This window comes from Dendrobates tinctorius, unplaced genomic scaffold (assembly GCF_039654945.1).
Source record: "Dendrobates tinctorius isolate UK_male_01 unplaced genomic scaffold, ASM3965494v1 ptg000135l, whole genome shotgun sequence".
Taxonomy (NCBI): domain Eukaryota; kingdom Metazoa; phylum Chordata; class Amphibia; order Anura; family Dendrobatidae; genus Dendrobates; species Dendrobates tinctorius.
Genome location: NW_027361803.1, coordinates 7,251,497 through 7,267,870, shown reverse-complemented (window position 1 = coordinate 7,267,870; position 16,374 = coordinate 7,251,497). Strand labels below are relative to the sequence as shown.

The 16,374-nt window shown below is 51.1% G+C and overlaps 1 protein-coding gene and 1 non-coding gene across 5 annotated transcripts in view; both read left to right on the top strand.

Annotated features, from left to right (window-relative positions):
* ZFR (zinc finger RNA binding protein) overlaps nt 1-16,374 on the top strand; it is a 77,019-nt gene that overhangs the window by 31,629 nt on the left and 29,016 nt on the right. For all 4 annotated transcript variants that reach the window (XM_073543891.1, XM_073543892.1, XM_073543889.1 and 1 more), the window contains exons 11-15: nt 464-583; nt 673-818; nt 1,029-1,188; nt 8,941-9,146; nt 9,257-9,407. In XM_073543891.1, the coding sequence (XP_073399992.1) occupies nt 464-583; nt 673-818; nt 1,029-1,188; nt 8,941-9,146; nt 9,257-9,407 (783 nt within the window). The remainder of the gene's footprint in view (nt 1-463; nt 584-672; nt 819-1,028; nt 1,189-8,940; nt 9,147-9,256; nt 9,408-16,374) is intronic.
* Nucleotides 8,671-8,805, top strand: LOC141048446 (small nucleolar RNA SNORA66). Its single transcript, XR_012220065.1, has one exon. It is a non-coding gene; the product is annotated as a small nucleolar RNA SNORA66 (small nucleolar RNA).

Below are 16,374 nucleotides of genomic sequence, written 5' to 3'. Positions count from 1 at the left end.
AGGTGCTACCAGAAAAAGCTCAGCATCCCCTTAGAGAATGAATGGAGGGTGTCTGAGCATGAATTCTATGATGGGAACAAGCCGGCTCCGTTCTGATTGAGATCTGGCCCCCAACCCCCCCACCTCCACATCTGACTCCTGGCACCCTCCCTCCCCCACCCTGCATCGGACTCCTGTCGCCCTCTTTCCCCCATGCATTGGACTTCTGGCAGCCCACCCCCATGCACTGGGCTCCTGGCAGCCCACCCCCATACATTGGACTCCTGGCAGCCCACCCCCATGCATTGGACTCCTCACAACCCCACACACACACTTGATGTTACTCTTTATTTTCTCCGGTGAGCCCCTTTAGCTTGTGTAAATGTGTATATCCTCAAATAGAAAATCTCACTTCTGCATTTTATTTTTCAACCACGGTTTGCAGGAAATCGGGCCGGTCCTAAAGTTGAGCATTCTTTTTCAGGTTAGAAATGATGAAGGAAAAGTGATCAGATTCCACTGCAAGCTCTGCGAGTGCAGCTTCAACGATCCGAACGCCAAGGAGATGCATCTAAAGGGACGGCGGCACCGGCTGCAGTACAAGGTGAGCCACGGCCATCTCCTCGCACAAGACGCTCGCTCCACACTTTGGCCAGTTAAGCAATAACCAGAGTGCCCCCCCCCTACAAACAGAAAAAGGTCAATCCAGATTTGCAAGTGGAAGTGAAGCCGAGTATTCGAGCCAGGAAAATTCAGGAAGAGAAGATGAGGAAACAGATGCAGAAAGAGGAGTACTGGAGAAGGAGAGAGGAAGAGGAGCGGTGGAGGATGGAGATGAGGTGAGCGCGCCAGCTATCGGAGTGCAAGTAGAAATATGTCTGGGGTTGGTTTGCTCAATGACTTTCTGACATAAGGGTTAGAGATGATGCTGCCTTCAGCCTCTTTGGAGACCGTGTAAATTCACAATTGGTCGCTTGGCTAGTGATGTGCCATCACTGAAGTATTATAAATCCCTTTTACTCACTTATAAACCATTCTGTTTTCGGCAGGCGCTATGAAGAGGACATGTATTGGAGGCGTATGGAGGAGGAGCATCACTGGGATGACAGACGCAGAGGCCCGGATGGTGGCTATCATCATGGACCCCCAGGGCCACCAGGATTGCTGGGAGTGAGACCAGGAATGCCACCTCAACCTCAAGGACCAGCTGTGAGTTTTATCAATGCTTCTTTTCCATTTCTATACACTTATGAGCATAAATGGAAGTTGTCGAGCACAAAATATTTGTTACTCCTTTTTTAGTACATTGACACTTGGTACAGTTTGATGATCTGGTTTAGGATCTTTTGCACAGATACCTTTAAATGACATCTGTTATTTTTTTGAGGGACAATCCCTGTGTCTGGACTTGTGTTCATCACTGTAGGTTGTGGGCACACATTGCGTTTTCACCGCTGAGGTTTGTCACAAAACCTGAAGGGTTTGCTGATGCCCAGCAAAGTGAATGAGAAACCTGAAGTGTCGAGCACATGTTGCTTATTTGTGATTTGCAGATTTAGATCTGCAGGATGACAATTCTTTCAGCGTTTTTTAACCCATTGACTTCAATGAACTCAGTCAAAAATGAACGTATAAAAATGGTTGTGTATTTGCTTGCACTTTTTTGTTTAATTCTTGGTCAGACAGCAGTGAATGCTATAGAGATATATAATGGATTTAGAAAGACCGATAGACAGACCCCCCCCCCCGACATATTAGAAAATGGCACCCTGTGGAGCTTATTGTACGGCTTTTAATTTATATTTTTTTGTCTTTTTTTTTATTATATAAATGAAAGCAACTGTGGGCTTTTTTTTTTTTGTAACCAGCAAAGGTAAAGCAGATAGCTGTGGACTGATATTATCAGGCTGGGAAGGTCGATGGTTATTGGGCCCTTCCCAGCCCCTAAAAATAGCAGCCCACAGGTGCTCCTGAAAGCACCATGGAATAAATATGGCACTGTAATAATAAATATAAAAATAATTAAATCTGGCATTTTACCAGACTCTTCCCAATTTGCCACGGTGCGGTGGAAATCGAGGTGTTGGTGCTTGGGGTTGATGTCAGCTTTGAATTGTCCAATAATCCCAGCTGGCATCAAGCCCTGGGGTTGGTAATGGAGAGGGCTCTTTCTCTATCGCCTCATTGGGGGACACAGAAACCATGGGGTGTATGCTGCTGACACTGTGCACAAAAAAAGGTTAGCTCCTCCGTAGTATACACCCCACCGACCGGCACTAATTTCCTCAGTTTAGCTTAGTGTCAATAGGAGGTGGACACGGGTCTTTCATTAGACCCTTATCTACCTCGATGTGCGTCGTTCCCTTTCAGGTTTCCGGAGGGATACAGTGTGAATAGTCACAACTGTACTCCCACAAAGAGACTGAGTACGGCGTGTACTGCCACCCCGTATCCTCATAGCTCTCCACAGCAGGACCAAGAGCTCAGCACGGGTGCGTGCCAGCTATCCAGATGGTCGTCGCCCCCCGTCTCCCACACACTCGCCTTACCAGAGCCTGTCGGTTTGGATGAGGCACGGACACAACAAAAGACGGATCAGACAGCGTGGGATAATGAGGTACCTTTATTGAATGCAAAACGGAGGTAAGTATGGGGTCCGAGTCGCGTCCTCCTCATTCCTAGACGGTCATCTCAGCGGCTCCAATATTCTTCAAAGCTGCCACGGCGGCCGCCCCAGTTACTCCTGGCCTTGGCGTCAGTATGGGCCTTGCCCTGCGCTTCCCCACCCCCGCCTTCATTCCTAGGCGGCCTCCCGCCGGCAGGCACCAGCGGTGATCTTCAGAATGGTTACCGTGGCAGCGCTGTGGGACCTCCGCGCCGCCCCGCGCTGACAGGCGGCTGCCGCTATTAATTTAGGCCCCGCCTTCATTTCGGGCCTTCTTCTGCGTCGCGGCCACGCCCCCCGCCCCTTTCTCCTAAGCGGGCTTCTCTCCCGCCTGTTCTAGGTCCACCCACCGCTCTCACTTGGATCCTAGCCTGTTCTTGGCCAGCGGGCGGTGCCTCCTTCAGCCTCGGTGGCTAGCTCCGCCGTTCTTCCTCTGAAAGCGCGCGTTCCTCCTGCTCCTCTCAGGCGGCCACCATCTTCTCAGCCTGTCAGCCGGACACCGCTCTCCGCTGCCCTGCATCTACAGACAAGTCGTGTGGCATCGCTTTCTAGGGACACCGAACCGTGAGTAGCTCTGCATCTGCAGACTGACACCCCTCCCCTGCCTTCTGTCCTCCAACCTTCCGGCACTACTTCAGTTGCTCTCTTTCACTATGTCTAACTCTAAGCCTGATCGTACCCGTCCTTCGGCTCCCACTTGCACTCTAGTCAAGTTCTTTGCATGTTCTTCTTGTAATCGCAAACTTCCCTCAGGTCAGTCCGCTCCCCTCTGCCTAGACTGCAGCAATCCGATTCAGCCCGACGCCGCCCAGGAGCCATCTATTGCTCCACGTGAGAGTGAACCCCCCCCCCCCCCAATTCCTGGCTGGGCTTCGTCTCTATCACAATCAGTGGCAGACCTTAACAGGGTGTCTCAGTCCCTAGTGGCTGTTATTGATAAGTTGCCCCTGGACTCTTCTGCAGGGTCCAGCAGGTCTCAAGAGGTTCCATCTGAGCCAGCCAGCGTAAGCAGCAAAAGACCCAGACAGGACCTCCGGCCGGAATCCTCTCCTCGCCCCATCTCACCACATAGTCTTCACCAGCAGTCTCCTTCCCGTGCCTCACCCGAGTCAGGCGAAGCGTTCTCGGATGCGCCATCCAAAGAGATTTTAGAGCTGGATTTGGACCATGATGCGGACATGAAGGTTACGGTGCAGAACCTCATAGCTGCAATTAACCACACTTTCGAAATCACTGACTCCCCTGCGAAACCCTCAGATCACACCTTCCAGAGTCTTCTCCTCTCACTCTGAGTTTGGTAAGCTCCTTGCCAGGGAAAGAGAAAATCCGACCAGGCGCTTTCAAAGAGGGAAGCACCTCAGCGTGCTGTATCCATTTCCTAAAGATCTCACGGACAACTGGTCGGCTTCCCCCTCTGTAGATGCTCCCGTGTCCAGACTATCTAACAACACGGTCCTCCCGATTTCAGGTGTGACGTCTCTAAAGGATTCTAACGATAGGATCATAGAGTCCTTAGCAAAGTCAGCATTCGAAGCGGCTGCGACGGTGCTAAGCCCAGCCTTCGCTTCAACTTCTGTAGCAAAGGCCATAGCTACTTGGGCGGAGGATCTCCGCCAGGGCATTCTAGAGCGATTGGCCAAGCTGGCCAACCAGATTTCCCATGCAGGGGATTATTTGGTCTCTGCCTCCTTGGATACCGCGTCTTGCGCAGCTCAGGCGTCCAGCAACATTGTTGCAATCCGGCATACAATTTGGCTCAAGGCTTGGCAGGCGGATTTGTCTTCAAAAAAGTCCCTCACCAATCTGCCTTTTCAGGGAACACATCTCTTCGGATCCCAGCTGGATCAGATTATTAAGGACGCCACTGGAGGCACAAGTTCTCTTCTCCCTCAGGCCAAGCCTCGTAGACCTTTCGGTCCGTTTTGCAACGGCAGAAACCTGTTCCAACCAGCAAAGGCCGCAAGCACGCCAGGATAGGAAAAAGGTCTCCTTTAGGCCCACTCCATCCTGGCGATCTCACTTCTCCCAAGGCAGATCCTCCAGGTCCAGAACTGGAAGGTCCACCTCTGCATGACTATCTACAAGGTCCCGAGGCGCCTTTTCAACTGGGCGGCCGACTCCTTTTCTTCAAAGACGTCTGGGTTGCCTCGGTGGAAGATGCTTGGGTCAGGGAAGTTGTATCCTCAGGATACAAGATAGAGTTCATTTCTCAGCCCCGGGATAACTTCTTCGAGTCCCGTCCTCCAAAAGACCCCTCCTTAGTTCCGGGCTTCTTTGCATCCATCGACACTGTTCTCAGTTCCGGTGTGATTGTGCCCGTTCCCGAAACAGAACGATTCCAGGGTTTTACTCAAACCTGTTTGTAGTGCCGAAGAAAGGAGGCGCGGTTCGGCCCATTCTGGACCTCAAACTGCTGAACAAGAGAGTCCGCCTGCGGCATTTCAGGATGGAGTCTCTTCGTTCAGTAATCGCTTCCATGGAGGCGCAGGAATCCATGTGCTCAATAGACATTCAAGATGCCTATCTGCACGTCCCCATCTTTCACAGGCATCAGAAATTCCTGCGCTTTGCGATTCATCAGGACCACTACCAGTTTGTCGCCCTGCCTTCGGTCTCACCACCGCACCCAGAGTGTTTACAAAGCTCATGGCGGCGTTGATGGCCCTGTTAAGGATCAGAGGTCTCGTACTCTTCCCGTACCTCGACGACATTCTAATCAAAGCTCTGTCTTTTCACCAGACTCTCCAAAGCCTTACCATCGTTCTCGACACCCTGTCCAGTTTCGGGTGGCTCGTAAACAAGAGCAAGTTCTGCCTCGTTCCGACCCAACGTCTTGTGCTTTCTAGGCTTGTTGTTCGACACCCGTCGAGCAAGGGTCTTTCTCCCGGAAGACAAGTTGATCTCTCTTCGGCGAGATGTTTGATCACTGCAGAGCCCGAAGTTTCCATCTTTCCGTTCAGCCATGAAAGTCTTGGGAAAGATGGTGGCAACGACCGAAGCGATCCCCTTTGCTCAATTTCACACGAGACCGCTTCAGCAGGCCATTTTGTCTCGGTGGAACAGGTCCGTCCTCTCCCTGCATCGTCCAGTTCGCCTCTCGGGTCAAACAGTCCCTCAATTGGTGGCTGACGTCACCTCTCATTTCCCTGCGCCGGTCATTTCTTTCGATTCACTGGCAGATTGTGACAACGGACGCCAGCCTTCTCGGCTGGGGACCTGTGTTTCGCAATCAGACGGTTCGGGGTCGGTGGTCGACTCAAGAGACAACTCTGCCGATCAACGTCCTCGAGATTCGGGCGATTGATCTCTCTCATTCACTGGGAAAGGCTTCTCAGGGGTTTGCCGGTCCGGATTCAGACAGACAATGCCACAGCAGTGGCATATGTCAACCACCAAGGGGGGACACGGAGCTCCTCGGCTCTAGCGGAAGTGTCCAGAATTCTCCACTGGGCAGAGGTATCGGTCCCAGCGATATCCACAGTGCACATTCCTGGCGTGGACAACTGGGCCGCCGATTTTCTCAGCCGCAAGGGTCTCGCGACGGGAGAGTGGTCCTTACATCCGGACGTCTTTCATCAGCTTTGCCGTCGTTGGGGGACTCCGGACGTGGACCTGCTGGCATCTCGCCTGAACAGGAAAGTCCCACAGTTCGTATCCAGGGCCCGAGATCCTCTCACAGTGGGCGCCGATGCTCTGACCATTCCCTGGTCGCAGTTCAAACTCCCCTATCTGTTCCCTCCCCTTCCTCTTCTTCCCAAGCTGTTGAAGAAAGTCAAGGCGGAAGGGGTACCAGTCATCCTCATCGCTCCGGATTGGCCCAGAAGGGCTTGGTTCGCGGACATCGTCAACCTTCTCGCGGACGCCCCCTGGAAGCTTTCAGACAGAGCAGATCTGCTGTCTCAAGGTCCAATCTGCCACCCCAATTCTCTGCCGTTCAATTTAACGGCGTGGCTGTTGAAACCGGTGTTCTGAAGCGGTTAGGTTTTTCAGATCGGGTTATTCACACCATGATCCAGGCTAGGAGGCCATCGTCTTCCAGAATTTATTATCGTACGTGGAAGGCCTATTTCATTTGGTGCGAGGCCAATGACGTTCCGCCCATGTCCTTTTCTCTTCCTTCTATCCTGGCGTTCCTCCAGGCAGGCCTAGATGCAGCTCTTTGAAGGGTCAAGTCTCGGCGCTTTCCATCCTTTTTCAGAAGACGTTGGCCTCCCGTCCGCAGGTCAAAACCTTTCTTCAGGGAGTGACTCATACGGCACCTCCGTACCGCGCTCCCGTGGTTCCATGGGATGTCAATCTGGTTCTGGAGGCTCTTTAACGGTATCCCTTTGAACCTCTCAGGGAAGTCTCCCTATCTCTCCTTTCCTGGAAAGTAGCCTTTCTGGTGGCCATCACCTCCATCCGGCACGTGTCGGAATTGGCAGCCCTTTCTTGGTGCTCCATCAGGACAAGGTGGGCCTGTGGCCCCCGTCTTCCTTCCTTCCTAAGGTGGTGTCCACTTTTCACCTAAATGAAGACATTGTTCTCCCGTTCTTTTGTCCGGGTCCAGTCCACCCTCTGGAGCGCTCCTTGAACAAGCTAGACCTCTTCAGGGCGATGAAGGTTTACCTGGCTAGGACGTCTCCCTTGCGGAAGACAGATTCTCTTTTCATCATTCCAGATGGTGCACGGAAAGGTCATCCGGCCTCCAAGGCTACCATTGCTCGCTGGATCAGGCAATTTTGGAGGCCTACCGGGTCAGGCATCGAGTGCCCCCTCCTGGGATTAGAGCTCACTCTACCCGGGCAGTGGGTGCCTCCTGGGCGGTGCACCACAGCTTGTGCACAGCAGCTCTGCAAAGCGGAAACCTGGTCTTCGATCCACACGTTTGCCAGATTTTACAAGGTCCACACCTACGCTTCGGCGGACGCCAGCCTAGGCAGAAGAATCCTGCAGGCGGCGGTGGTGAGTCCTCAGACCTAATGGAAGTTTGCTTTCCCTCCCCAGGGACTGCTTTGGGACGTCCCATGGTTTCTGTGTCCCCCAATGAGGCGATAGAGAAAACAGGATTTTTGGGTTGCTTACCGTAAAATCTGTTTCTCGGAGCCTTCATTGGGGGACACAGCACCCTCCCATATTCTGCGACTCCTGTTTTTATGTTATTTGTTGATTACAGTTGAGTTGTCTGTTCTGTTTTCATTCTGTTTTGTTACTTCTCCTACTGCTTTCTCACTCACTGAGGAAATTAGTGCCGGTCGGTGGGGTGTATACTGCAGAGGAGGAGCTAACCTTTTTTTGTGCATAGTGTCAGCCTCCTAGTGGCAGCAGCATACACCCCATGGTTTCTGTGTCCCCCAATGAAGGCTCCGAGAAACAGATTTTACGGTAAGCAAACCAAAAATCCTTTTTTTAGACACCCCTCTTACTTAACCAAGTCATTGGAAAAAAAAAATTCACAAAGTCCCCGTCACTGTCTCTTGTTCCCCACTTTATAAAAAAAAAAAAAAAAAATTCCCATGCACGTCAGACATAATTCACCCACCAAATTTGACATAGTCCGTAACATTACCGCCCTTCAGATGCTCCTGCTCACTCTGCGCACTGACCTACGTTGGATTCAGCGAAATCTGACCTGCTTGGGAAAGTTTGTTTTTTTTTTTGTTTTTGTTTTTTTTTTTTTGTTTTTTTTTTAAATGAGGGATCGTGTCAGGGAAGGTTAGTTTGAATTAAGTATTTTTGTATGCATTTTATTTCTTCTTACTGGGCTAGTGGTAGGGGGTGTCTAATAAACACCTCTCCCTATTGTGATGCGCCACTTATGGGGCAGCTGTAAGCTGGTATTTTTAGGCTGGGAAGGGCCCAATAACCATGGACCTTCCCAGCTTGTTAATTTGAGCTTACAGCTGTCTGCTTTACCTTTGCTGGATACAAAAATAGGAGGAGGGGACCCCATGTAATTTTTTTTTTTTTTCCTTTATTTAATCCTAAAAAGCGGTCCAATAAGCTCCACAGGGTGCAGTTTTATATTTCTGGCAGGTTTTCTCTTTCTGCAAACTAGATCACTAGCTCTGCATGATGTTGCAGTTGCAAAGGGAACACGTTTGCAAAATTAAAACAGAAGAGGGTGTATTTTAGCCTTAAAAGTCGGTCTTTTGGGTTACGTAATGCCTTCTCCTACAATCTATTCTCTTTTTGCAAATCTTTTATCTGGTGATATGATATTAATTCATGATCACCGAGTAAACTGTAAAGCGCTGCAGAATATGTTAGCGCTATATAAAAATAAAGATTATTAAACCCGTTTGATGTGCTCGCAGCCCATGCGCAGACCCGACTCTTCTGATGACCGTTACGTTATGACCAAGCACGCTGCTATATACCCGACGGAGGAAGAGCTCCAGGCCGTACAGAAAATCGTGTCCCTTACAGAACGAGCACTGAAACTTGTGTCTGACACCATGACTGACCAGGACAAGGCTAAGGGGAAAGAGCCTGAAGAGAAGAAAGACCCAACCAAGGAAAGGTGCGACTCTGAGCGGCTAGAAGTGAAAATTCTGTGCTTTTTTTTTTTTTTTTTTTCTTTTTTAGGGGAGGTAGAGACTCGATATATCTGGTTTCCTTCTTGCTTTCCAGGGCTTTGAAAGGAGTTTTGCGCGTCGGCGTGTTGGCTAAAGGACTGCTGCTTCGGGGTGATCGAAACGTCAGCCTGGTGCTGCTCTGCGCGGAGAAACCGACCAGGACGTTACTGACACGCATTGCTGAAAACCTTCCTAAACAGCTGGCGGTAAGTGCTGACGTGAGATGAGGTTTGTTTATTAAAAATTTGCAGCCTATCTTGACAATTGATTGATTTTTTTTTTTTTTTCACTGTTGCTGTCTAGCTTGTAAGCACTGCTCTGAAGCTGGTTGGGGTTCGGAAGAAACCGTTCTTTCTAGCGATCCATGCCAGCTGCAAAACAGTGCTTACAAGCTCAATAGAAAAGCACTCGTAGGCACTGCATACTTTCTGCTATGCTAGCAGTGGTGGTTGGTCTCCAAGTGAACGAGTGTTAAAATCTCAAGAACAGCTAGCAGTAGTCATACCCTTTTTTAAAGATAGAAATAATCCTTTAAAAAGTTAACTCCTTTTTGACCGTAGAGACTATGGCTCCTTTCAGTGGGTGAAAGTATTGAACGTGACATCAATTTTCTAAGTACCGTTTATACTCATGTATAGGCTGAGATTTTCAGCACATTTTTTGGGCTTAAAACGCCCCCCTCGGCTTATACACGAGTCATTGTCCAGAAAGCCGGATGGGGAGCAGGAGCCGGCGGGGAAGAGGAAGCTGCAGGAGGGGGTGCGTCGGAGCAGCGGCAGGAGACAACAGTGGCACCCGCTGCCGGCGGCTGTGAAAACATAGTCATCCTCCTCGCGACGTCTCCGCATCTCCGATGGTCTTGGCGCTGGCATCTCTTTCTGTGCTGAGCAGTTACGTGGTACCGCTCATTAAAGTAATGAATATACACGTGTCTCCACTCCCGTTCAGCACAGGAAGAGATGCTGCGCCAAGACCATCGGAGATAAAGCGCGAGGAGGGTGAGAAGAGGGGGGAGCCGAGCCATGCATACAACAATGGGATGGGGGGAGCCACACATAGCAGGACAGGGATGAGGGACAATGCATACCTGGCTTATTCTCAAGTCAGTAAGCTTACCCAGTTTTTTGTGGCAAAATTAGGTGCCTCAGCTTATACTCGAATATATACGGTAAATATAATTGTAAAAGTGCTATTGACATTAGCTTCTCACCAGATGTCTGTAACAACTCATACAATCCACACATGCAAACAAATAATCTGTATATGTCCATAAATTAAGTTGTGTAATAATGCAAAATGACAATGGGAAAAGTATATAACACATGAAGAAAGAGAGGAGCAAAAAACATGGAAAGTAATGAAACCATCAAAAAACTATCATTAATTCTAAAGCAGTCCTGTCACTTAGTGACAAATAATATCAGCTGGTTCATCTGATGGCCTGTAAAAAGGTGTCTCATTACCAAGGTGCCACATAAAAAACGTCTCATGATGGCTAAAACCAGTGAGCACCTTCACAACCATTTTGTTGCAATACATACTAATGGCATTGTTTACAGAAGAATTTCTAAACTACCAAAGTTTCCAGTGAACAGTGTTAAGGCCATGATCCGTAAGTGGAAAGAACATCATTTCACTATAAACTGGCTACAACCAGGTGCTACCTGTAATATTTCAGACAGAGGAGTGAAAATCATTATTAGAAGAGTTGTCCAAAATCCAAGGACCACCTGTGAAGTTACAGAGAAACATAGAATCGGCAGTTACAATTGTTTCAAAGAAAACAATGCACTCGCCCTCCATGGCCTGTATGCATGCTCACCACATATCCTCCATTGCCTGTATGCATGCTCACCACATTCTCCATTGCCTGTATGCACGCTCACCACATTCTCCATTGCCTGTATGCACGCTCACCACAAAAGGCTCCATTGCCGAACAAAAGAGGGATTTTTGGTACGCACCATAAAATCTTTCTTGAAGCCTTCATTGGGGGATACAGGTAACCATGGTTGTATGCTGTTGTCGCTAGGATGCTGACACTAGGCAAAAAAGGAAAAATAGCTTCTCCCCAGCAGTATACACCCACCTACAGGCACCAAGTAACCTCAGTTGGTGTAAAAGCAGTAGGAGACGCAACAAGACCTCAACATATGTACCAACTCAACGGCTCGTAGGCCCAAAGAACGATGCGAACAACTAGGGAGGGTGCTGTGTCCCCCAATGAAGGCTCCAAGAAAGAGATTTTACGGTGAGTACCAAAAAATCCCTCTTTCTTTATCCCTTCAATGAGTGACGCAGGTAACCGTGGGATGTCCAAAAGCTGTCCCAAGGTTGGGAACAGAAAGAACGCCAAGGAACTGGACTTGGGTCGGCCGGTGCGCAACCTCTGCCTGCAGCACCTTCCTACCCATGCCTGCATCAGACGAGGCATGGGTATGAACCCTGTAAAACCTCGCAAAGGTGTGTAAGGATGACCAGGTCGCGGTCTTGCAAAATTGCAAGGCCGTAGCATGGTGGCGAACATCCCAGGAAGCCCCCACGGCCTGGGTGGAGTGTGCCTTCACTCCCTGAGGAGGCTGTTTGTCCTGAACGAAGTAAGCCTCCAGTATCGCCGAACGAATCCAACAGGCAGACCCAGAAGCTGGGAGCCCCTTTCGATGACCTTCAGAGATGACAATCGGGGAATCCAATTGATGAAAGGGAGCAGTCCTGGAAAGATAAACTCGAATGGCTCTTACCAAATCCAGCTTGTGGAGGGACTCCTCCAGGGGATTCACCGGGGAAGGACATAAGGAAGGACAATGTCCTCATTGATGTGAAAAGAGACCATCTTGGGAAGAAAGGAAGGAACGGGTCTGAGAACTACCTTGTCCTGATGTTCCTTGTTCCTGATTCTACAAGATAATGCTTCTAAAGGCCCTTTTACATTTAGCGATGCACCAGCGATCCGACCCGGTCAGGATCGCTGGTGCATCGCTAAATGATCGCTAGTGAGCTGTCACACAGAAAGATCTCACAGCGATGCAGCAGCGACGCAGCGCACGATACTCGCCTTTCACACACAGCGATGAAGACGTCCTCCCGCCCGCCTCCACGCGTCGCTTGTCGTCACAGCAGGAAGCTGACGACGAGAAATGGAGCCGGACATTCTCGCGTGATCAGCGATAACCAGCGGGGGAGCCGGTCGGAGGTAAGTATCACACATAGCGATATTGCTAGCGATATCGCTATAACGTCACAAAATTGGTGACGTTATAGCGATATCGCTATGTGTAAAACCCCCTTAACTCAGCAACCCTTCTAATAGACGTGATGGCAATTAGGAAGGCCACCTTCCAGGACAGAAAAGAAAACAAAATATCCTGAATGGGTTCAAAGGGCTCACATTGGAGGGTGCGAAGAACGAGATTAAGATCCCATGGATCTATAGGAGGATAGTAAGGTGGCGCCAGATGGGCGACACCCTGAAGAAAGGTCTTCACCTGAGAAAGGGTAGCCATATACCTCTTGAAAAGAATGGACAGAGCAGAAACCTGACCCTTAAGGGTACTGAGAGACCTGAGTTGAGGCCTGCTTGAAGAAAACCCAGAATAGAAGGCAGGGAAAAAGACATTGGGAACAAGCTGTTCTCCTCGCACCACCGGAACAAGGCCTTCCAACACCTATGGTAAATGCGTGAGGGTGCTGGTTTTCTCGCCTTAATCATGGTCTGAATGACCTGGTGAGAAAAACCAGCCTCCTTCAGAACTGCAGCCTCAACGGCCATGCCATTACAATCAAGAGACTGAGAACTCTGGTGGAAGAGGGGGCCCTGCGAGAGAACATCTGGATGTTCTGGAAGCCTCCAGGGGACGTCCAAAAGCGTGTTTACCAGCTTCGCATACCAAGGACAGTCTGGAGCTATCAGGATTCCAGGAATCCCTTCTGTCTTTCTTTTTCTCCTTCGTCTCATTGGGGGACACAGGTACTGTGGGTGTATGCTACCACCACCTGGAGGCTGACACTAAGTGAACAAAAAGAGGTTAGCTCCTCCTCCGCCGCATACACCCTCGCTCCGATTGCGGGCGGAAACCAGTTTTATGCTTGGTGTCCTTTAGAGGCACACACGTCTGTTTTTTTTTTCTCCGGACTTTTATTTTTTTTTCTATGAAGATGAGACGGGCGACGGACCCTATTAAAAGGGTCCGATCTCCCCAAACCAACAACGGGCGAGCACGTGCGAGTGTCCCTCCACGTGTCCTCTCCTGCACCGTGGGACATGATGCCGGACTTGGCCCTGACCACCCTAGGTATTGAAACCATGGGCTGTACAGAGGCACAAGACAGTCCGGCGGCCTCCACTGCTCGACCAACGCTAGACGGCGGTGCTGCAAGGCGGCGGACAGTCCCTCTCCTCATCCCTGGAAGGAGGACATAGCAAGGGTGCCTGCACCGTCCTGGATATTGCCCCCCTTCCCTCTACCTGATCGAAGTCGTCATGGATGGGATGGCCTGGTAGGTCCGTGCGGCAGCGTCCAGAGGGCTGGAGTCCTTAGCTTCATGCGAGGAGGTCAGGATGTCAGCAGGACTTAAGGAGTTCCAGCGCAGGCCCCCTTCCCACCCCCGGCGCCGGCTGCGTCCTTGGTATGCGGCAGCCTGCCCACCCGACGCCACCCCTTCGCGGGCGGACACTAAAAATCCAGCCTGCGGCTTCGGCCGGTGTTAGGCCGCAGGCGGAAGTACCGCCCTCCCTTCGCGACGTCCCTTCCGGCTCAGGGTAGGCCGCAACCTGGAAGGGACGCGTCGGCCCACCCACAGCTGAAGTGCGTGCATCGCAGAGAAGAGCAGCACGCGGCAAGGACACGTGGGGGACACAGGACTGGGGTAAGTGCGACCCCCGACTCTAGAGGCCACACTACGTATAATCGAGGAGTGCCACCCTCCAGCAGGGCAGTATTGAGGCCTGGCAGACACAATATGGCCAGCAAGGTGAAGACGCACACGTTTCTATACGCTGCATGCATCTCCTGTCGGGCCACGTTTCCGCGGGCGCAGAGCAACAAATTATGCGAAGCCTGCGACTCCAAACGGGCCCAGGAGCCCTTCCCTGCGACCAAGCCCAGTGGTCCAAATCCCTCGGAATGGGCCCTATCACTATCGCAGTCTATGGCATCGCTTACAAGGGCAATCGAGTCCCTTCGCACCCCAGATAGGGGCAGGGATAGTTTCTCGCCTATCTGGGAGGGGTCATCCACCTCACAAGAGCCTCCGGCCTGCAGGGGCCGCTCTCACTCCAGGCAGGCGCAAAGGAAACAAACCCACACGGCGTCTCCCGGCCCATCCGGTGCCTCGGCATCCGTGAGTTCGGCGTCTCGCTCTCCTTCACCAGTAGTCGAGGGCGGGCAGAGTTCATATTATGACTCAGATGAACCCCTGGACCTAGATACCCCAGGGTAGTTGACAGCCTCACCGAAGCTGTCAATCAGACTTTGGGGATTAAAGATGACGTCACCCTGGCCTCAGGCATTAGGTATCCTTTAAGCGGGCTAAGCGTCCGCATAGAGTAATTTGCACTCACCCAGAGTTCGAGGACATAGTGCAGCGTCACAGGGAACGGCCGGATAGGCGTTTTTCGGGCCAGAAGACGCTCGAGGCAAGATATCCGTTTGCCCCGGAGCTCTGTAAGAAATGGGCGGAATCCCCAGCGGTGGATCCACCAGTGTCACGCTTGGCCTCTAAAACCTGTTATCTGTACCTAGTGGTTCTTCTATCAAGGATCCCACTGATCAGCTCATAGAGAACTTGGCTCGCTCGGTATTTGTGGCATCAGGATCAGCACTCTTTCCGTCGTTCGCAGCGACGTGAATAGCCAAGGCCATGATTTCATGGTCAGAATCATTGAACAAAGCCTTGCAGGATAGGGACCTGCCTACGGAGGTATCAGAGATTGCGAGTTAGATCGCTATGCTGGTGATTACTTAATCAATGCTTTCTTGGATGCGGCACTTGCGGCCGCAAACACATTTCCATTAGGAGGGCCCTATGGTTAAGGACATGGCGGGCCGATTCAACTTCCAAGAAGTCCTTGACTTCCCTGCCTTATCAAGGTGCCCACCTATTTGGGGAAAGGTTAGACCAGCTCATCTCCGATGCTACAGGGGGAGAAAGCAGTTTCTTCGCGCAACAAAGGGTCAGACTGCCGTTTCGCCAGGCTCAGGCATGGTTTCGGGCCTTTCGCAACCTCAGGTGGACGGCAGCGGCCAGTTCCGTCGCTCCAACCAGGATAGGGATCGACATGTCTCATATAGAGCCAACCCGTTGGGGAGGATGCGTGCTCGCCAGCCCAGATCGAGGGAAACCAGGTCCCAGAGATCCTCAGCTAAATGACTCGGAGCACTTTTTAGGCGACATCAGCAGAGTAGGCGGCCACCTGCTCTGGTTTCGCCACGTCTGGGTCACGGAAGCACACGACTCATGGGTGACGGAACTGGTGTCCTCGGGGTACAAGATAGTTTGTCGTGTATCCCCCCAAGACGATTCTTTCTTTCCCGGCTTCCCAAAGTGGAGACCCGGGCAAGGGCGTTGCTAGGAGCCATCGAGTCACTCCAGCACAACGGAGTCATAATTCCCCTGCCGGAGCATGAGAAGGCTCAGGGTTTTTATTCCAATCTGTTCGCGGTCCCCAAAAAGGACGCGACAGTCAGGCCAGTGTTGGACCTGAAGCTCCTGAACAAGTCCATCAGGATCAAACATTTCCGAATGGAATCTCTCCGTTCAGTCATATCTGCCATGGGGCAAGGAGAATACTTGGCCTCTATCGACATCCAGGATGCCTACCTGCACGTCCCCATCTTTCCTCCGCATCAGAGGTTTCTGCGATTCGCCATCAATGGCTGACCTTTCCAGTTTGCAGCACTGCCCTTCGGGGTAGCCACCGCCCCCAAAGTGTTCACAAAGGTTATGGCAGTCGTCATGGCCATCTTACACTCTCGGGGCATAGTTGTCTTGCCATACTTAGATGACCTCTTGGTGAAGAGCCCCTTATTTCGGGCATGCGAGGAGAATGTCAGCAATCACGCTGGATACCCTCTCCCGCTTAGGGTGGTTGGTCAACAGGAAGAAATCATCCCTTGTCCCAGCCCAGAGGATTTCTTTTTTAGGGATGATCTTTGACACCTCCCGAGGGTTGAT